Here is a 23213-nt window from a genome sequence, read left to right as displayed (position 1 = left end):
ACTATGTTCTTGGCATGGATTTTGCCCACATCAAGTTTAGGTTCTAGTTGTGGAGACATAAGTAATAACACAACATTTATATAGAGTAAATTCGGAAAAATGCATAAACCACAATTACAGTAATAATCTGAAAGTTGCCACAAATCTAAGGAGGACAGAAGTTCATGAAGAAAAAGTAAAGCTTTCCTTTCTCTTTCCTTTCCTTTATTTTCTTCCCTCAGTGTCTTTGCACATAAATTACTCTGGAAAATAGAGTCTCTCTCATATGCTGTGCTTTTGTACTAGTAGTATCTTTGTCTATACATAAAATAAATTCAGAGACGAAAGTAAAATACTGATGGAAACAAATCTGATCTGATCATGGTCACAGAGAAAATCCAAGTTAACAAAACATTCACCATGAATAAAATATACAAGTAGGAAACTGAGGCAAGGGTGAGCTAAGTAATTTGTGAAGTTTATACAGGTAGAAACTAGCAGACCTAGATTTTGACTATATAGATCTGGCTGATCTGAAGCCTAGGCTTACTCCACCACCCTATGAATTCATATTTTGATATGCTTTCATCCTACGGAAGAATATAAACATGGGATTAAAAAAGTACATGGGTCTAGTAGGAAACAGATTAGAGATGTACCAGTGAGAGCTCTGGATGGACTGAAAATACAATCAGAGTGGCTATCAGTATTTAACAGTTCCCTAATGTATCTAACTAATGCCCAGATGCAGTCTGTTTCAAGGTGGTAATCACACAAAGAAAATTACGATAACTCTATTCAAATGTATAAATCATATAAATGATATTACAAAACCAAGCTAGTGACCAATAAAGCATTTCCTTCAAAGACAAGTCCAAGTCCACCCTACTCATGACGTCTTCACTGGCTCTCCCAGACACTGATCAAAAATTCACAGGACAGGCTTCCCTGGTGGCGCAGTGGTTGAGCGTCTGCCTGCCAATGCGGGGAACACGGGTTCGAGCCCTGGTCTGGGAAGATCCCACATGCCGCGGAGCAACTAGGCCCGTGAGCCACAACTACTGAGCCTGCGCGTCTGGAGCCTGTGCTCCGCAACGAGAGGCCGCGACAGTGAGAGGCCCGCGCACCGCGATGAAGAGTGGCCCCCGCTTGCCGCGGCTGGGGAAAGTCCTCGCACAGAAACGAAGACCCAGCACAGCCATAAATAAATAAATAAATAATTAAAAAAAAAAAATTCACAGGACCCCTTCAGCTCTAGTGGAGCTCATATTTGGATTAGACAATTGAAAATATGGAAGTTTCTTTTAAAGCCTAGGCTAACAGAGAACAATGAGAGTGAATTTGCTTGTTTGCCCAATGTCACCAAGTTAACTATCGGAAGTTTCAGATTCAAAACACAGAGCCCCTGACTAGTCCATGTTCTTCCTGGCACATGCCCCTACCTCACTGCTGCTGCTCTACAACTTAGTACTCAATTCCACACCTTTATGAAGAACTCAATTTCTGGAAACTGAAGTGCAAAATGTACTGTCTTATATTCCATTTTGAAGTCAAGTAATGCCACTGCTTAAAATTGCCCCTAGTGTCCACTCCTGAATTTTCTACTGGAGCATAACTGATTTCTAAATAGTTTCTGCTCAGGGGGATGGTTTCTACTAGGGCAGGAGAAGAGTAAAAGCAGTTCATGTAGAGTCATTAGGGATGAAAAGAAAGTAGATTCTACCACTAAGTGTAAAGCACTGTGGTTCTATGATATAATCATTTACCACTTATTTTTTTTACAATAGTAGTATAAGAGATCAAAATTATTAGTAGTTTTTTAACATTTCAATTTTAATGATGAAATACTTTAAATATATAGATATGTACAACACATAATATAACTTTCTCACACAATATCAGTAATTTAAAAGACTTGCTTCAAATATCTATACCAAAAATATATATATTAGAATTTATAAGTAGAATTTATTGTATTATTGTATTGAAGTTGACATACACTATTACAATGTAAGTTTTTGACTATTATTTCATCTGAGTGTATCCATAAAAAGTTCCAATTATCTTAAATGTTTCCAAAAATGCTATCAGACTTATATATACTCTATGTATCCTTTCATATTTAAATTTTAACATCACATTTTTGAGATGTATCCACGTTAATAAAAGTAGTTATGTTTCATTCATTTTAATTGTTACATTGCTTTCCATTATGTGAATAACCACAGATTATGTATCGGTGACTTTTGCCAAATGTCTTTTATTAGGTTACAGAAAACAATGTCCACCCCAGGGCAGAGGTCAGGCAGGCTGACACCCAGAATAAAAGAACTGGGTTCTATATGCTCAGAATTCCTCTCTTATAACACAGCACACAGCATGTGCAGGTGTCACCTAGCCCTCTGCATGATGCCCTGTGGAAACTGGAAAATCAGAGTCCTTGTTTGTTCTGTTTGCAGAACTTCATTCTATGATTAATTGTTTTCTTCACTGGGGGAAAGGGAGAAGCTCAGCTGCCGTGGGCGTTGATTTGGGGAATCTGTTATTGGCTAAATTGTGGGAATGTCTTTCTAGAAGGGATTGGGGTTTACTTTTGCCAGATACATCAGGGCATCAATAGACATGGATCAACATTAGTGTTAATTTATTGGCTTGCAGATTCCAAGTAAGAAATGTACATTCAAACTCTAAACCGAAGCTGGATTAAAGCCCAAGATTTCCATTTTTCAGATAAGATATTTATTGACTTGGGCCAGATCCCCTGCAGAAATCAGTTTCCTTTCATCTTGTTGTACCTGTGAGTAAGTCTCCTTGTGTACTCCTTCAGAGACTGAGCAGACTTTTAGGGATCTAAGGTTTTTGCAGAGGTCTCAGTTCTAATTCCTCACTTTGAAAAGGAAAAAGACCTGTCACTAAGTGGGCATAGAAATCCAAACCCCTAAGCAGAAGTAGCAGCAACTCAATATTCATTCTTCAACTTTTTTGGTCCCACCTTCAGTTTAGGCACCATGGAGATTCATTACAAATGACTGTAAAGTCTTGGTAAAGTGCTTGACTTCCTCAATTTCCAAATAATTTAACATTTGACTTGTCCAATTTCTAAATAACTTATTATTAATAATCATAATTACTTAAGATTTTTAGTACCTAGAACAGAGATTCAAATATAGTTTTTAAATTTGGCAATAATGCAATAATGAACTGCTTTATCTTTTTTTCTCTAAGAAGAAACAAAAACTACACCCCTATTTCTTTATTAGCCATATTCCTGAAGAATTACCTTTTCAACCTTATATTTACATTAAGCCACAAAAACTGGTTTTATCTACAGAACTGCATTTTTTTTTTCATTTTAACCAGAGACTATAGAGTAGAAAGCTAGAAAGGATTTATTACAGTAAATTATTCATAATAATGAATTTCATTTAGAAAAGTAACAGCACTCTTACTATGGTGCATGAGGTGGGTCTTAAAGTATTTGTCATAGAAAATCATTCGTTACAATGGCATTTACCATATTAGAATTTGTTCTGCAAGTCATTTATATTCTTTCCCAAGTGAGTTACTCTTCAACTATAAGGTCGCACATTTTAAATTCAATAGGAAGTAACATTTAAGAATATATTGTGTCAATATGAATTTTTTATGTTTATTATACAATTTTTAATACAATAAACGTAATAGATATTTACCAGTGGTGACTTTGTAGTTTTAGAATCTTCAGAGTTTGGCCTCTCATGCAGATTGCTAAATTCCAAGAATTCCTTGTCCTCTTGAGATAATTTCCCCTTAATGGAGGCTTTTTCTAAATCTGTACTTGGCAAAGAATCCTTGCTCTCAAGTAATATGCAGGAATCGTCGTACTTTTGACTACTTTCTATATCTATGCTGTCCTCTTTGAAATTTCTCTCAAAAAAGCTGTTTCCCTCTAATTTTTCAACAGCAGGAGAGAAAGCATCAGGATTCACAATGTCACCAAAATCTGCACTTGAAGCTCCTGCTGTTGAAAACACATATTTACAAAAGTTAAATAAATAAATATAAACAAATAAATTGATTAAACTGTTCACTAACCAAAAGTTCTGTGCTATAAACCTTTATCATTAAACACTATTTTTTTAACCAATGTTTCTTTACTGAGTTCTCAGTGTTAAAATACTTTTACATGGCTTGTGTTCATAAATGATAATTATATATATATATTCAAGCCTAAATTATTTAGAGTAATGAAGGGAGACAAGATATTGTTTTGTAATGCAATCTTGAAATTGATGCAAATTTTCATTTCAGCCTGTGGTTCAATTCTCACTTTCCTACCCTCTCTCCCACTCAAGTTTTATATCAGCAATTTATGAGAAATAATACAGAGGGAACCTCATTTCCCACATTTTACCTCTTTTGCTTAGCATGACTAGTGATGAGGAGAGGGCAAAGGGAAATCTGCCAGATGAAAGAACAGCAGCATTTAGGGGCACAGAAATGTTTAAGTTGGGACACCTGCCTCTGAAAATCTACAAAATGAGCAAGATTATATTAGTCACCCACCTCATTATGTCTGCTTTTAAAAATCACTTGGTTTAGATCACTGGTTTTCAACCTGGCTGTACAATGGAATTATCTGAAGGTACTCTTTAAAACTGTCAGCGTATGGGCCTGACCCCAAACCTATTAAATCAAACACTGACAGCGGGACTTAAGCACTGTTTTTTGTTTTCTTCCCCCTCCACCAAATTCTCCAGGTGATTATAATGTGCATCCAGGATTATGAAACATTGTTCTAGATTTTCTTAAGAATAAAACTTCTTTAAAAAGCTTTGTACCATATTGCTTTCATTATCTCACACACACACACACACACACATACACACACATATATTTATCCAGACTGAATACAGCTTCATCTGATTATCCCTTACTCTCTTTCCAATATACATGTCTTATCTCTATAAATAGACTGTGAAAATAGTAGAGGCTATGACTAAAATAGTCTCCAGTGATACAAACTCTGCCTTACAGCCCAAAGGACTTACTTGTTGCAACCAAATGTTTATACAATTCAGCAATTGCACACAGTACTTAGAACTTCCACTTCCAATATCACCTCTTAAATTGCACAAGTACTGTGAGAAATGCAATAAGTTGTATGTCAGAGAAATATTTTATAGAAAAACTTTATAAAAGCTATTCAATTTAATGAAACTTTCATGGTAATGCTGTACTTTCCTACTGAACTTGAAAAGAAATTATCTGAATCTAATATTTTTGTGGAAAGATCTGCCATTTCCTATGTATAAATGTCTACAACGAACCTCTACAATATTTTTGCAAGATTGTAAAATTCCATTATTAGGATTTATTGCTGCTAAAAAGGTGAGAACACAGCCTCTTAATAATGTTTAAAATGCAATGCACAAAGTACAGATATGATTTAATTTAGTCTCATTAGAAACCCTTTTAAGTCATAAAAAATAGATGTCTTGGTTCAACATTCAAAAATCAATTATTCTAACCTGTCACATCAACAGGATAAAGAAGAAAAATCACAGGATCATATCAATAGATACAGAAAAAGCATTCAACAAAATCCAACACTCATTCATGATAAAAACTCTCAGCATACTATAAATAAAGGGGAATTTCCTCAACTTAATAAAGTCTACCTAAAAAAAAAAAAAAAAACTACAGTTAGTATCATAATTAATGATAAGAAACTAAAAGCTTTATCTCTAATATCAGGAATGAGATAAAGATGTCCACTCTTACCACTTCTTTTCAACATTGTAATGGAAGCCCTAGCTAATGCAATAAGACAAGAAAAGGAAGTAAAAGGTATACAGATTGGGAAGGAAGAAATAAATCTGATTTTGTTCACAGATTAGATGATTGTCTATGTACAGATCCAAAAGAGTTGACCAAAAACTTCTGGAATTACTAAGTGATTATTGAACGGTTGCAGGATACAAGGTCAACATACAAAAGTCAATTGCTTTCCTACACACCAACATGAACAAGTGGAATTTAAAATTAATAACACAATACCATTTACATTAGCACACAAAAAATTGAAATACTTAGGTATAAACCTAAAAAAAATGTAAGATCTACATGAGGAAAACTAGACATCTCTGATGAAAGAAATCAAAAAACTAAATAAGTGAAGGGCTAGTTCACATTCATGGATAAGAAGACTCAATTTGTCAAGATGTCAGTTCTTCCCAATTTCATCTAAAGATTCAATGCAATTCCAGTCAAAATCCCAGCAAGTTATTTTGTATATATTGACAAAGTGATTTTAAAACTTATATGGAGAGGTAAAAGACCCAGAATAGGCAACACAATATTGAAGGAAAAGAACAAAGTCAGAGGATTGACACTATACAACTTTGAAAATTATCACACAGCTATAGTAATCAAGACAAAGTGGTATTAGCAAAAATATAAAAATAGATCAATGGAACAGAATGGAGAAACCATAAACAGATTCACTTAAATATAGTCAACTGATCCTTGACAAAAAAGTAAAAGCAATACAGTGGAGAAAAGATAGTCTTTTCAACAAATGGTGTTGGAACAAGTGGACATCCACACATCCCCAAATAAATCTGGACACAGACTTTAAACTCTTCACAAAAATTAACTCAAAATGAATGATAAACCTAAATGTAAAATGCAAAACTATAAAAATCCTAGAAGATAGGAGAAAATCCAGATAATCTTGGTTATGGTAATGACATTTTAAATTACAACACAAAAGGCAGGATCCGTGAAAAAAATAATTGATAAGCTGGACTTCATTAAAATTAAAAACTTCTGTTCTGTGAAAGACACTGCTAAGAGAATGAGAAGACAAGCCACATATTTGGAGAAAATATTTGCAAAATACATACATAAAATACTATTATCCGAAATATACAAAAGAACTCTAAAATTTTCAACAGACAACCCAATTAAAAAATGGGCAAAAGGCCTTAACAGATACCTCATCAAAGAAGATATAGATGGCAAATAGGCATATGAAAAGATGCTCAACATCATACATCATTAGAGAATTTCAAATTAAAACGAGATACCACTATACAATTATTAGGATGGCAAAAATCCAAAGCACTGACAATGCCAAATATTGGCAAGGGTTTGGAAAACAGGAAGACTCATTCGCTGTTGGTGGGAATGAAAAGTAGTAAAGTCAATCTGAAAGACAGTTTGGTGGTTTCTTACAAAATTAATCATACTCTTACCAACAATTGTGCTCCTTGGTATTTACTGAAATGAGTTAAAAACTTATGTCCAAACAAAAACTCAAACATGGATTTTTATAACAGCTTTATTCATAATTGCCAAAACTTGAAAGCAACCAAGATGTCTTTTAATAAGTGAATGTATAAATAAATTGTGGTACATCCAGACAATGGAATATTATTCAGCGCTAAAAAGAAGTGAGCTATCCAAGCCATGAAAACACATGGGGGCACCTTTAAATACATATTATTAAGTAAAAGAAGCCAATCTGAAATGACTATTGTATGATTTCAGCTATATGACATTCTGGAAAAGGCAAAACTGGAGACAGTAAAAAGATCGGTGGTTGCCAAGGGTTAGCAGGGAAGTTTGTGTGAAAAGACAGAGCACAGAGGATTTTTCGGGCACTGAAACTACTTTGTATTATTCTATAATGTTGGATACAAGTCATTATACATTTGTCCAAACCCAGAGAACGTACAACACCAAGAGCGAACCCTAATGTAAACTGTGGACTCTGGGTAAAAATGATGTGTCTATGTTCATCGATTTTAACAAATTATTGTTAAATAATTTGTACTACTCTGGTTTGGGATGCTGATAGTGGAAGAAGCTATGAGTTTGTGGAGTCTGAAGGTATATGGGAACTCTGTACCTCATGCTTAATTTTCCTATGAACCTAAAACTGCTCTCTAAAAAATAAAGTCTATTCAAATAAATTAAGTATCTTTAAAGTAACACTTAATGGGCATTTGTATTCAGCATTTTCCCAAAGGCAATTGGAACTCCATGCTCCAGGTAGGTTAAAAATACCTTCTGGCTTAGACCTGGAGCCCTGTAAAGTCCTAAATTCCCATGTGGGTATAGTTCATTGTCATATGATTTAGAGGCTTCGTAGCTGAAAATGTTAAAACCAGCATGATTACTACAAATCATTGTTCTCTACCATCTGTTACCCAATGAGAAGGTAATCATCAGTTTTACAACTAGTCACTTTAAATGATCTATGGCATCTCTCAAATTCTTCACATAAGATATATTTATTGGTTTTTCTGAAAATCCTAAGTAGATAAAATAAAATCCTAAGTAGATAAAAGTAGATTAGAAATAATCTAGTTCCCATATTTTAGTTTCGGAAAGTGAGATCTAAGAAAGGAAGTGACATGTTCAAGGTCACACAGCAATTTAAGGCAGAAATGAAAACAAAATCTGACTAGCAGGCCAGGATACTTTGCTATGACTGTCTTTAAATGATGATCTCAGCATCTAGAAATGAAAACCAGACATTAGCACACAGTATCTAATCTATAGATCCCAAGGGTACTACTAGTAATAACAATGTAGATATATAAACAGATGATTTGTTTTGGTTTTATCACTAATGTGAAACTTTACACAAACTTAAATATTTTAGGAAAAGATTTAGTGTAAGGGAGGGAGGACAAAAGAGTGCCAATCAGACTTTTGTCACTAAAAGCCCATCTATGTAATCCTTTAAATGCTAGCTCAGTCCATAATAACTTTTAGAGTAGTCCTATACCGGCTGCTTTTTTCTCTGAATACAAATACCATCGTCCATTGACCAAAAAGAGTATTTGATAGAAAATTATGTATTTTCAACCAATTTTCTCCTGAGGACTAAATCTTCTGGGTTTAAAATGAACAGCAAAATAGGCAAAGCTTTTATATACTGCAATACCTATTGGTTTTATTAAGTTACTAACATTCACCATTAATACTATTAAGCAACAACAAAAAAAGTTACCTTTTGAGTTATCTTTACAATAAGAAGTGTTGTTGCTCAGATGAAGATGTAAGAGGTGTGTTTTTCCCTTGGTGAAAATATGATGTTGATGGATGTCATTTTCATATAGAAAAGTATTCTGATAACCATGAAATGTGCAACTTTCATGTTTAGGGACAAGCAAAAGAAAAGAGTTGAAAGAAATTATATATAAAAAAGTTAAAAGACCCAGCTTATTAAATTAAATACAGTAAAACTTTAAGCGAATAGGGTTATTCACATTAATTTAATATTTGCTTCAACGTTCTGTGGACAAATTCTAAACCACAAGTAACTAAACAGTATTATGAATTTAAAGGATATAGGCAACTGGGACAAACCTGATTTAACTACAAATTTTTAATTGACAGTTTCTTGTTAAAAATATTCTGAAGTAAGTTTGGTTTCTCATGGTCTTTCCTCTAAAAATGGAGAGTTATCTTTCAATCTTATCAAGCTCATGAAATCAAGGTTTTATTGCTTAAATAAACTTTTTATTTGTTCATCATGAACTATATGAGTTCAAAAGCCTTATGTGGTATTTATATCTCAATTTTAATGAAGATTACCATATACAAGCATAATTACAATTGAATCACATTTTCTATGAATGGAATAATATATTTAATAATACTTGATATTTATGTAAGCTCTACATAGTACCACCATGAAAACTCATGGATTATGCTTAACCAAAAAGGTCCTCTTGTGTCACTTATGATGCTTTATGACTCTTAGAAAAGAAGCTCTATGGGCACCTCCAAACCCAAGATGCAAAACTATTGCCAAACTATAATCAGTAACTTTCTCTGCCTTGTCTAACATGGAGGTCAAAGCAAAGACATGTGATAAGATATATAAAAGAATCAAGTTAGAGAGTAGAAATCCATTTCCTTAGGGATATAGTAGTGCATATAAACCTCATATACTGACCAGAAGGTTGTCCCCTGCCAAAAGCACATTTGCTGCTAAATATCTGGGTCTATGTGTCCAAACGTGGGGCTTTTCGGGTCTGAGGGCATCACTTAGGCCCACTGCTGTTCCAAAATGCTGACAGGGGCCTAAGGTGATCTGAACATATAAACAAAGAATCGGTGTAGGGGCTACTTAACAGGAACTTCATTCTGCTGTTTACCCAACTTAATGCTTTGTAGTCAAAACATGTGAAATCCTAGCTAAAGTTTCAACAGCAAAGAGGACTTAGAATAATTTTTAGCATTACTAACAGATACAGCTAGATAGTATTTTTCATTTGGAAATGACAAAATTCTTTAAAAAATTTACAAGCTGAATCATTATAATTCATTTATTTAATTTATCACACAGTAAAATCTACCTAGGAAGTAATCTATAGTTTGGGGGCTTTTCTTGTCTCTCAACTTATTAATGTACCTGTTTTTATTTAGGGTTCATAACAAACTGAAGAAAAATCCAAAGAGTATCTTTGGAGAAAGTAAGGAAGTTCATATGAAATATATGACTTGGGAGGCCATTTCAAATAATAACAATTCCTAAATTCAGAAGCATCTATTAAATAATCCAGATATTAGGTAAGAGTATAAACATATCATTATAGATAATTTTCTAATTACTGAATGCCGATAAATATTAGCAATAGTGTACCCAAATTTAAACATGGCTTAAATAAAATATATTCTAACATTAAAGTCACATTTTTTTTATGTTGTGAATTTCTCAAGAGATAGTTAATTTTTTGTGGGTTTTTAATAAGTATCGAAAGCGAATTAGAAAGATCTTACCTTTGTTGACTGTCTGCATCTGCTAACTCAACTTTATAAGGCACGACATTTCCCGGTTCTTCAAATGCTGCTTCATCAGTCTTATTAAACGCATGTTGTATAATATTAGTATGTTCAACAAATTTATAATACATTAACCAGCTGATTTGTGCATAATATTTAGAGAATTTTTTTTCTCACAAAGAAATATCATGAGCTCTCTGACTATATGCCATAGAGCATTAGTTCTAGGAGAACTAAACAAATTCAACAGATATTTGCTGAGGGCTTTTGCTGTGTCAGTACATTTATCACTACTATCACACCCAGAACCAAATATAACAACTTAGGTTTTATTTTGTAACTACTAAGTGCCAAGTAGATCAGTGACTAAGATGTTTTTCATTCTCTGACCAGCATGTCATACCATATGCATCAACAATTTAATGAAGAGCACACACAAACACACATGCATGTATGTATTTATTTGTTCAGAATCTTCAATTTATCCAGAGCAGAAATAAAAATGTTGCCAGGCATACATACACACACACACACACACACACACACACACACACACACACACACAGCAGAAGCTATTAACCTCAAGAAGAAAGCAGTACTTAAAAAGGTACTTCCTCATTGTAGTCCTTCTCTGTGACAACCATAGTAAGAGCAACATTGAGGACAGGGGGTATACTCAGCTACTAGAAGACTAGAAAGTCAGAAATGCAGAGTTTATCACAACTTAACCCTCCAGGCTGGAGCTCTAGATCTGACTGGCTCTAGCTCCAGCTTATTCTACCTGGTGTCTTCTAGAGGTTTGTATTCAAGTTATTATTATACTAAATCCCTTAAATCTTAATACTATTTTTCCTTTAAATAGAAAATATTAAATGACATTCAACAAACTAAATTTATACAAATTTTATTAAATAAATATCATATAATGAGAATAGTCTTTGTTAAAAGGCCTGATAACACAGAGAACTAAATAAAACAAACACTAAACTACATTTCTACAAGTTAAAAGAGTGAAACGTCTTCTCATCTCCCATACTATGACACAATATCAATTTAGCTCACAAATTTACTGTCTACATTAAAATAATAGTCGGTTGTATTCCTGTCAGCATATTTAAATTCAAATACTTGTAAATTTATAATACTTGTTATATACTTGTAAATTTATTTCAACAAGAAATCTTGTTGAAAATAACATGTAGTTGTAACTGTATGTTATGAATTTCCTGTTTGTTAAGTAATATGAGTGGTCATTATGCACTTACATCATCCAGTTCGACTATTTTTAGAGATGGTTCAGGTCTCTCTATGTTTAATTCTTCTACTGGCAGAAAAAGAGCTGGGGGTTGTATTTTGATATCTTCAACTAGAAAATAAGATTAAAAATAATATCATCAAAGCATATACCTTACCTGATAATTCATCTCCAAATAACAAAGGCAACAATAGAAGAAGAATGTTCTCCTGTGCATCCACACAAAGGTATACTGTCAATTTTCCCAGTTCAAGTAAAATACACATTGACTTAACATTCGATTTTTAAATGAAACTATTTAAACTAAGGCAAAGTAAATCTAGAGAATGGCAAGGAGAGTGTGCATGATTTTGATCTGGAGATAAAGTGTACACAGTGCAGTTGAGAATGATACAGTAAAGAAAACCAAAAGCAGATGCTGATTAACGCTCAGTGTATATAATTTGAAATAGTAAATTTGAAAATATCTAATCAAGGCTGAACTAACCATCACTATCTTCATCATTTTCATTCTGAGAACACTGTGCCTTCCTACTGGTTTTACACTGAGGTATAAAGGTGTCCAGTAGCATGTTTTGAAGTTGCTCCTGTGGAGTTCTACAAAACAAGAAAGTAGCAATTAAAAGCCTAAAAGTACATTATCTGAAATTTCTCCAGACAAGATCTTGATTTATTTCACAAACAAGTGAGTCTACAAAATTAATAATGAAAACCATAGCCATACCTCTAATTCACAGAAGAAAAGTACAACTGTATAACATAATCTGAATCCACTAAAATAATTTTGTAAATCAAATTAACATCACACAAGGTTTTAAATTTCATATCTTATTGTTTTTCCTTTAGGATGAAAATCAAAGTTATGACAGAATTCAGTATTTTTGCAAAAAAAACACATGGAATCCATGAAACATATCACACTGTTTAAAAAGCTAATTTACAAATGAGTGTTGTGTCTCACAGACTTGGCATTATGTTGATAAGTTCTAAGAGAACTGAAGACATTTTTCTGAACTTCCACCAAGCCAGTCGGGTGATAAAATAGGCTTCCACAATAAGAATGTGAGGTGTTCTGGCTGTAGCATCTATTATCTAATTAACAGTGAGGTCTGATGTGGCCTGTCTCACATACAAGGCAATGAAGCACAGGAATTCTTAGAGGTCTTGTGCATTTGGTTCCAAAGGATAGTCCCAAACAATGGGGAAGGGAGTCACTTTTTAACTGCCCTTAAACCGCACAGCTCTTCTAGATTATGCATGCTCATGGAGTCCCCATATGAAAGTCAAGGCCTTCTTAATAATATTAGCTGGTGACAATAATACAAAAAATGTACCAGGCTATGTTCTAAACAATTTGGGGTACTGAATCTTAACAGGAATATTAAATAGGCACTAATATTATCTAAGTTTGATGAGAAAATTAAAGCACAAAGAAGTAATCCAGCTTGTTCAGTCATTCAGGTAGTAAATGCAGCAGACAATTTGAACTCAAGCAGTCTGCCTCCCTAAGCCCATGTTCTTAATCATTACTCTCTATTGCCTCTCTCACAATTTGCAAAGGTACTAAAAATTTAATGATCTCCTAGCAAACTGTGACTATGTGCATTTCCCCAGTATATGTAATGTATATATCAGAACACTCCAAAATATTTATATATTATCCAGCTTTGAAGAGCATGTCATCTTACATCCATAATTTAATTAAATGATGGAAAATATTAAAGAGTAAAGGTCAAAGACAAACTGGCATCTGGCCACCAGAAACCTCTTTCCAGTTTGACATAGATATACTGTACTAAAAATTCAATCACTGATACACATAAATGTACTAGTATCCAGATACTCCTTCATGAAGTGAAAACTTACCTAATTTTAGGAGGAAAGCCCTGAATCAAAGACTTAGAGAGTCCAGTTAATAGAGCACTGGAGCTGAAGGGGTCCCTTAGATTATTTATTCCAAACTCAATGTTTTTCAGGTGACAAAATGTGGACCAAGAGAATTAAAGTGATTTGTCCATGAACAAACAACTAGTTAGTCAATAAACTAACTCTACATTCTAGATTGGGACCCTAGCACAACTGCTTTGTTAAAAGATCATGCCACATAAATAAAAGATGACAAATGCTTTAGAACAGGATTACCTCACCAGATTTTCCTCTTTTAAAATTTAAACAAATATATATTGAGCATTGACCAATTCATTTGGGGAAACCAACTGATTCTGTGAATCAGTGTTAGGCTGTTTGCATCAGAATCACCAGAGAAGATCTTTTTGAATGCAGAGTCTCATACCCATCCTTAAAAACACTGATTTTTAGGTCTGTCTGGGGCTGGGAGGAGAAATCAGCATTCTAAAAACCTCCCCCCATGCTTCTGATGATCAGCTAGAACTGAGAAGTACATATAATAAAAAGAGTAGGGGAACTGGAGTAGAAATACCAGCTAATTTTTAATATCCGCCCTTAAAATACTCTAAATCCAAATCGTATGATCTCTTTCATGAAACTTTCCTAGCATTTAAAAGACCCACTAGAAACAAAAGAGAAAAAAAACCAGTGGGACTGCATCAAACTAAAAAGCATCTGCACAGCAAAGGAGACCATCAACAAAATGAAAAGACAGCCTACCAAATGAGAGAAGATATTTGCAAATCATATATTTAATAAGGAACTAATATCTAAATAACATCTAAGATATATAAATCAACAACAAAAAACCCAAAGAACCCAATTAAAAATCGGCAGAGGATCTGAATAGACATTTTTCCAAAGAAGACATACAGATGACCAACAGGCACATGAAAAGATGTTCAACATCATTAATCATCAGGGAAATGCAAATGAAAACCACAATGAGATATCACCTCACACCTGCTAGAGTGGCTATCATCACAAAGATAAGAAATAGCAAATGTTGGAGAAGATATGGAGAAAAGGGAACTTAATACACTGTTGGTGGGAATGTAATTTGGTGTAGCCACTATGGAAAACATTATGGAGATTCCTCAAAAAATTAAGAATAGAACTACCATATGATCTAGCTATTCCATTTCTGGGTATTTATCTGAAGAAAATGAAAATAATAATTTGAAAAGATGTATGTACCCCTTTGCAGCTTTATTTACAGTAGCCAGGATATGGAAACAACCTAAGTACCCAGCAACAGATGAATGGATAAAGATGTGGTTATACACACACACACGCACACACACAAACACACACACACACTATGGAATACTACTTAGCTATAAGCAAACATAAAATCTTGACATTTGTGACAACATAGATAGACCTTGATAGTATAAGTGAAAAATGTCAGAGAAAGACAAATGATTTCACTCATAAGTAAAATATAAAAAAATCAAAAATAAACAAAACAAAACAAAACAAAAACAAACACATTAATACAGAGAACAGATTAGTAGTTACCAGAGGGGAAGGGGAGTAGAAGAGGGCGAAATGAGTGAAGGTGTTCAACTGTACAGTAACGAATGGAAACTAAACTTTTGGTCGTGAGCAGGTTGCAGTGTGAAATATAATCTGCACACATGAAACATATATATAATGTTATAAACCAATGTTATCTCAACTACAACAAAAAGAACCACTGGAGATATTAAGATTGCTATTAAGGTTTATCAACACTTACGTATTGGCAGGTAAAATACAAAAATCATTACTATCCAAATCAGAAAAGTGATATAAAAACAAAATGCAATAGAACATATATTTATAAACCTGTTAAGCCTTTTATAAACTATGACAATTGTAGGCAGAAATGAAGTCAGTCATTTAACAAAAGTGTTCTTCTTTTACTGTATAGGAAACTCAGTGTGAAGGGCCTTGAAAGGCAGCCACTAAAAAAGATAAGTGACCTTGGGATTACTTTTATGTACTAATTCCTAAGCTAGAAAGAGGCAATTGACAGATATACACTACTAAGTTTCACACCTGAAAGACTGTTATGGACATCATACTTTAAAAGAGATATAGACAACTTGGACAATAGTTACATAGGAATAACCAGAATAGTCTATGTATGAACTTAAAACCCTGCCACGTAAACCACAATGGGATATAACTACACACCTATTAAAACAACCATCAAAAGAAAAAATAACCTGAGAATACCAGGCACTGGCAAGGATGTGGAGTAACTAGAACTCTCACACATTGCAGAAAAAAATGCAAAACTATGCAGTCACTTTGGAAACAGTTTGGCAGTTTCTCATCAAGATAAACATATATTTACCATATAACTCAGCCATCCTGGTCCAGGTATTTACCCAGGGAATTAAAAACTTATATTCAAACACAAACCTATATGCAAATGTTTATAATAGATTTAGTCATAATTGCCCAAAACTAGAAACCAGCTGGATGTTGTTTAACAGATGAATGGATAAAATATATACCATGATGATGAAATACTACTCTACCATAAAAAGGAACAGACTTTGATTCACTCTAGAACATGGTTGAATCTTAAATGCATTTTGTTAAATGAAGAATGCAAAAAGCTACATATTTTATGATTTAATTTACATGACATTCAGAAAAAGGCAAATGTATAAGGATGGAAACAGACCAATAGTTGCCATGGGTTGAGGAAGAAGGGTTGACTAAAAGAAGAGGAAGCATGAAGGATTATGGGGTGATGGAACTGTATTCTTCAGTACTGTGGTGAACACATGGCTCTAGGCATTGGCAAAAGCCCATAGAACTGTACACAAGTTTATTCAAATTTTAAAAAGTACTCAGGATATGGGCATACCCCCAAAGAATGGTAGAACCACTCTAAAGGAGATGGGAAAGTAATGAGTGCCATGGCCTAAGCAACTTTGGAAAACAAGATTTTGACTGGATACTGTAGAAAGCACTATACACAGTGTACTCTAATTGGTAAATTTGTTTCTCACAGTGATATTAGTTAGCGATTCTGAAACTGCTTTACGCATATATTTAAGGGTGATAAGTTAATAAATATATTACTACTATATTACAGATACTGAGAGCCAGGATTCTCACTGCAGGTGAAAGAAACCACAAATAAGCAAAGCGAGAATGTAAATGAACCATTTCATGTTGGTTTGGATGTATGAATATGAACTCACGTTTACTTTAATAGATATCCAGGTAGACAGGTACAGAAGTAAATTTAGTTGTGTGTGTATCCTGGGTTAGTATATATACATGTATCTCCTAGATGTTCTCTGAGAAAAACTAGGATCTGTGACTCCTGAGCAGCAAGGTGTACACCTAAGTTGAGATCTTGGTTTCTGAATAACAGTCTCCAGTAAAAGGAATCAGGTTTCCTTGGAAAAATGATTCTCAGGTTAGGACAGGAAAATGCATCTCAGGTACTAGAAAAATAAAGAGATGTTCAACGCAAACCAACCAACAAACAAAAAAGGGCAAGAATGTATTGAAAGGAGCGAGAAGTCAACCTGAAAGAGCTCTCAATGATCAAAGCAGGAACTTGAGTCAAAAAATAAATAACAATCATACTGGATATTAATCCAAAATAAAATAAATATCCATGAGTCCACATAAATAAACAATTGAATAAATAAACCAAAGTGGGAAAAGAGATATTCTTCCTTGAAGAATTCCAATTAATAAAGGTAGAAGAAATAGAGGAAACAGAAAATCCCCAACAGAGCAGCAGAGTAATAACTGATACAGGCAAAATCCACTGACAAATGCTACAATTAGTAGATGAAAGTTTAAAGAAAAACAGAATTTTGCATCATCTCAAAGTATCTCCCCTAAAATATTTATTACTATGATGTGATTAAGTCCCCCCCCACCCAATTCATATGTTGAAATTCTAACACTCAGTGTGATGGTATTAAGAGATGAGGCCTTTGGGAGGTGATTAGGTCATGAAGGCAGAGTCCCCACATGGGATTAGTACCTTTATAGAAGAGGCCCATGAGAGCCCTGTGAAGACACCATGAAAAGATTTCTCCTACGAACCAGGAAGCAGGCCATCACTAGACTCTGAATCTGCTGGTGTCTTGATCTGGGACTTCCTAACCGCAGGAACACTGAGAAATAAATGTTTGTTTTTTATAAGCCACCCAGTCTATGGTATTCTGTTATAACATCCCAAATGGACAAAGACAGAGATTGGTACCAGAAGTGGGGTGCTGCTATAAAATTCCTTAAAATGTGAAAGCAGCTTTGGAGCTGGCTAATTAGTAAAGGCTGGAAGAGGTCTGAAGTTCATGCTAGGAAAAGGCTACACTGCTATTAATAGACCTTTAAAGACAATTCTGGTAAGGGCTCAAAAAAAAGAGAGAGCTGTAGAAAAAGCTTCAGTAGTCTTAAAGAATACCAAAGTAATCCTGAATAGAATGTCAGTAGTAATATGGATGGTAAATGCCATTTTGATGAGGTATCAGATGGAAGTAAGGAACAAGTTATCATCCAATGGAGGAAAGGCAATCCTTGCTAATAAAGTGGCAAAGAACTTAGCTGAATTGCATTCCTGTCCTAGTGTTTTATGGAAGGTAGAACTTGTGAGTAATGAAATTAGACATATGGCTGAGGCAATTTCTAAGCAAAGTGTTGGAGAGGCCTGGTTTCTCATGACTGCTCATAACAAAATGCAAGGAAGAGAGAAATGAATTAAAGACAGAATTAATCAAAAGAGAAGCAAAACTTAAAGATTTGGAACATTCTCAGCCTATTTATATTTATATTGAAAAGTATGACACAACCTATACAGGAGAGAATAGGAAGTATATGGCCAAAGGATCATCTCACAGGGAGATCAGTTAGCCATCTAAACAGAAGATATGACCTATTATCCAAGACAATGGAAGAATGATCCTGAAGGCAATTCAGAAATCATCAGGGCTATCTCTCCCATCACAGAGAGCCCCCGTTAGAGCAACAGCCCAGTAAATCCCTGGGCTGCCCTTGTGACCCCAGACTAGAACAGCCACACAATTCAAGCCCAGGGGAGTCACAGGCATGTCACCGAGCTCAGAGCCATCTTAGGAATGGGGCCACTCAAAGTCACAGGGCAGAGCCAACCAGAGCCTTGGGGGCCCAGCCCCTGCCAGGCAAAGCTCAGGGCAGAACTGCTGCCTCAGTGTGTCCAGAAGTGGGGCTTCTATCCCAGTGGGCCCGGACAGCAGAGGATACTCTCAAGATTTAAGGTCTAATAGCATTTGGCTCGTTAGGTTTCAGACTTGCTCAGGACCTGTTACTTCTATTTATTTCCAATTTCTCCCTTTTAGAATGGGAATATCTATCCTATGCCTGTCCCACTTTTGTATTTTGGAAGCACAGAACATGTTTGATTTCATACGTTCACAGTTAGAGAGCAATTTGTCTCAGAATGAATCATACATTGAATTTCACCCATATCTGATTTAGATGATACTTAGATAAGAGTTTAGAATTAAGACTTTAGAATTTTGAGTTGATGATGGAAGGAGTTAAGACTTTTGGAGCTATTGGATAGAATGAACATATTTTGCATGTGAGCAGGACATAAACTGGTGGAGGGCAAGGAGCAGAAAGCTCTCTTCTGAATGTTTGTGTCCCCACAAAATTCATATGTTGAAATTCTAACCTCCAAGGTGATGGTATTAGGTGGTGAGCCTTTGGGAGGTGATTAGGTCAGAGGGATTAGTCTCTGAATGGGATTAGTCTCTCCCCAAGAGAGACCTCTCGCCCCTTCTGCCCCGTGAGAACAAAGTGAGAAGACAGCCCTCTATGAACCAGGAAGCCGGGTCTCTCCAGTCACCAAGTCTGCTGGCACCTTGATCTTGGACTTCCCACCCTTAAGAACTGTGAAAAATAAATGTGTGTTGTTTATAAGCCACCCAGTCTATGGTATTCTGACAGCTTGAACAGACCACAATGTTAACTATGAAAGGAAAAGAGTGGTTTTGCAGCAGGGAACCTTGGTGAGTACCACATTAACCATGTGTTCAAGGTTAACATCCTCGTGATGAGATCTACTGATAGTATGATCGGGTGATATCATGCACTGAGAAGGGTATATCCTCTCTGTGGCATTCTTCCTCAAAATGCACAACCTCAATCTAATTATGAAAAAACACCAGATAGACCCACACTGAGTATATTCTATGAAATACCCAGCAGGTACTCATGTCCAGGTCATGAAGACAAGGGAAGACTGAGGAATTGCAATGGATAAGGAGATAGGACAAAACTGCAATGTGAGATCCTGAGTTGAATCCTGAAACAGAATAAGGATTTTAGTGAAAAAAACTGGTGAAATCCAAATAAAGTGTGTAGTTTAGTGAGTTATATTGTACTAATGTTAATTTCTTGGTGTTAATACATGCACTATGATTATATAAGATGTTACCATTCGAAAAGCTGAATGAGCAGCATGGGAAATTCTTCGTCTTGTTTTGTAACTCTTGATTGCATGTCTTATTTCAAAATTAAAAAAAAAAATTAAAAGAAAAGAAATCTGCCCAAGAAAAACAGTTGAAGGGGCGTGGGGGCAGATGGTAACCTGTCAAACAGAAGCTTCAAGGAAGTCATGAGGGCTGATTTTTAAAAATATGAAGGGATACCATGAAGAGGAGAAATTCAGTTTGCTCAGTATTGGTTTAATTGGTAGAATTAGGACCAAGTTAGCAACTAGTCAGAAAAAATTACAGCTCACTAGGAGATAACATGGGAGGCAGAATGTTCCAAGGATGGAGTGGGCCGTCTCGGGAGATGGTTTTGTATGACTGGAAGTGAAGCAAGGGCTCGAAAACCACTCCTCAGGTACATTCTAGACAGGTTTTCTAACACCCTGCTCCTCAAAATGTGGTTCAGAGACTAGCATTATCCACGGCAGTATCACATGGGAGCTGTCAGAAATTCAGAAATGCAAAATCTCAGGCTCCACCTATGCCTACTGAAGAAGAATCTGTATTTTGCCATAGTCTCTAGCTGATTCATAAGCACAATGAAGTGTGAGTAGCACTGCTATAGGGCAAACTGAGCCCATGGCCTTTAAAGGTACCTCCCAATGTGGTTCTTACATCATGGTAAAATTATGAATGACTCCAACATGTACTCAGTCATCATTTTGGTTTGATATTTAACTTTTAAACAATTTATGAAATGCTACATCTAATGATAAAGTCTTTGAATAAAATATATTTGAATACTATTAATAAAACTATAAAATCAAAGGTCTGCTTAACTTAAAAGTAACTTAAAAAGTAACTTAAAAGTTTCTGAAGAGTACAGCCTCAAAAATTACCTCTTCAAAGTAAGCTTTCATTTATTACATTATTTTTGCTATTATTTTAAAATTCTATACCATATTTGTGCCTTGTTTCCCACATACACATTTCCATTTCTCAAGGCAAACCCTAAATCAATCACACATTACATATATAAATAGAATTAAAATTCTTATCAGAACGGTAGAAGCTTCACAGGGATTTAATATCGCTTTAAAATTATTTATGCAAATGTGAAGTGCATAAATAACACTGCTACAAAAAAGCATGTCACACAAGGAATGTAAATAGCTTTTACATTTCTTGTTTATAATGCAAAAAATCAGAAAATACCTTCTGTGTTTTTTAAGCCATAATTTTTCCATGTAGGATAGACTGTCTTCTTTAAATTCAATCGTAAGTGGTTCTGTCCAAATTCTCAGATTAGTTTGTACTTCACATTCTTCCAATGAGTCTATAAAAATAAACATAATATGCATAATTAAGGTAACCTAGTCTACAAATTACCACATCTTCTCTCAAGATATAGAATTCACCATTTTTGAGGCAAATATGCTTTGATATTTGTCTGTATAATCAATAGTTCTAGGCTTAAATGATGCAAAAGTGTTAAATATTGGTGATTTATTCTATTACTGTATAGATAGTTCTCTTCAATAATTTCTTGAAATGAAAAAAATCTTATGATTCACAAGGTTTTTTAAAGCAACTAATTATTTTACACGATAAAGATAAATACAAATAGATTCATTATATATTCTATAAATGCACACACACATAAAGGTACGTGTTAGAGCCACTGACAATAATATTTACACATTATGGGAAACAGAAAATAAATAACTCAAAATGGCACCTGGAGGAGAGTGCCATTTTGGCACTCTCTGTCCTCATGGCACCAACTGTCCTCATGAATTTATATCTACATGGCAACTGACTTCCAGATGCTTAAGATATTTCTGAAGTACTACTAAATTAAAACCACCATTCAAAGATATTTAAAACTGATGGAGATTTCTGGGAAAGAAAGCAGCATAAATAGAGAGTTACTAGTCTCTCCACCCTCCTAGATATTAGCCCTCTCTCCATAATGACCACAACGGGAGGAAAAATGTGGGAGAAGATGGAGAAGTAGTAAAGAGGGAAACAACTATTTTTTTATAGACTGAAACTAGAGAATAATCCCAAGCTCATACTGCAGCCTTTAATAAATAGCTTTTAGAAACAGCCAAATGCCAGCAATAGAAATAAACCAAAAGAATGTAAGTCATCCACTCGTATTCTTCCCGAAGTGTAGAGCAGTGTTGAAGAAAGCAACTGGAGGATGTTCTGAGAACCACCATCAGAACGCATGAACTGAAAGAGTAGGAGTCAAGGACAAGAGCAAGTCATAGAAAAAAGGAGAGGCCTCCACTGTGAGTCCTCCTTTTCATAAGGAAACAAAATATTTCCCGGCAAGGAAGCTGAAAGGGAAAAAAAATGAGGACTCAATTTTTTTTCTGTCCAGGTCATGGAGAAAAGCCACTTGTGGCTTGAGAGATAACCCCCAAGTCTAGAAGGGTGATGAGGAGGAAGGAGATGAAGCAGCTGACCTGTGACTCACTCTTCTCCCATCACCAATGGCACATTCCCAGGAAATAAAGATGGCAGGTGGCCTGGGTTAACTTGCTTGTGAATATGCTAATAACTAGACTTTCTGGCAAACAGATGAATGATATTTTCTAGAAAGAGAGTCTTTAGCTATGTAATGCATTCAGCAGGATAAGCTTTGTTTCAAATTGCTTACAGAAAACAAATCTAGAACGCATGAATTCATGAGTCACGTCTCCCTGAACAATGCCACACAAGCTATGGAACTGAGGTTTTGGTTTGCTCCCTTGTTTAATGGTTCCCTAGCTACCTTTTGTGTGAAGTTGTGTAAGACGTCCCATTGTTCATATTGAAGGGATGATGCGTATTTT

The 23213-nt window shown here is 34.9% G+C and overlaps 1 protein-coding gene across 6 annotated transcripts in view; it reads right to left on the bottom strand.

Annotated features, from left to right (window-relative positions):
- ZBBX (zinc finger B-box domain containing) overlaps positions 1–23213 on the bottom strand; it is a 120873-nt gene that overhangs the window by 19141 nt on the left and 78519 nt on the right. For all 6 annotated transcript variants that reach the window (XM_082393957.1, XM_082393961.1, XM_082393956.1 and 3 more), the window contains 6 exons: positions 21586–21706; positions 12507–12616; positions 12030–12130; positions 10762–10841; positions 8984–9123; positions 3672–3979 (listed from right to left, as the gene is read on the bottom strand). In XM_082393957.1, coding sequence (XP_082250083.1) covers positions 3672–3979; positions 8984–9123; positions 10762–10841; positions 12030–12130; positions 12507–12616; positions 21586–21706 — 860 coding nt within the window. The remainder of the gene's footprint in view (positions 1–3671; positions 3980–8983; positions 9124–10761; positions 10842–12029; positions 12131–12506; positions 12617–21585; positions 21707–23213) is intronic.

The sequence above is a fragment of the Balaenoptera borealis genome, assembly GCF_965194805.1.
Source record: "Balaenoptera borealis genome assembly, chromosome: 5".
Lineage (NCBI taxonomy): Eukaryota > Metazoa > Chordata > Mammalia > Artiodactyla > Balaenopteridae > Balaenoptera > Balaenoptera borealis.
Note: the sequence above shows the minus strand (reverse complement) of the source record. Positions and strands in the feature narration are given on the sequence as shown.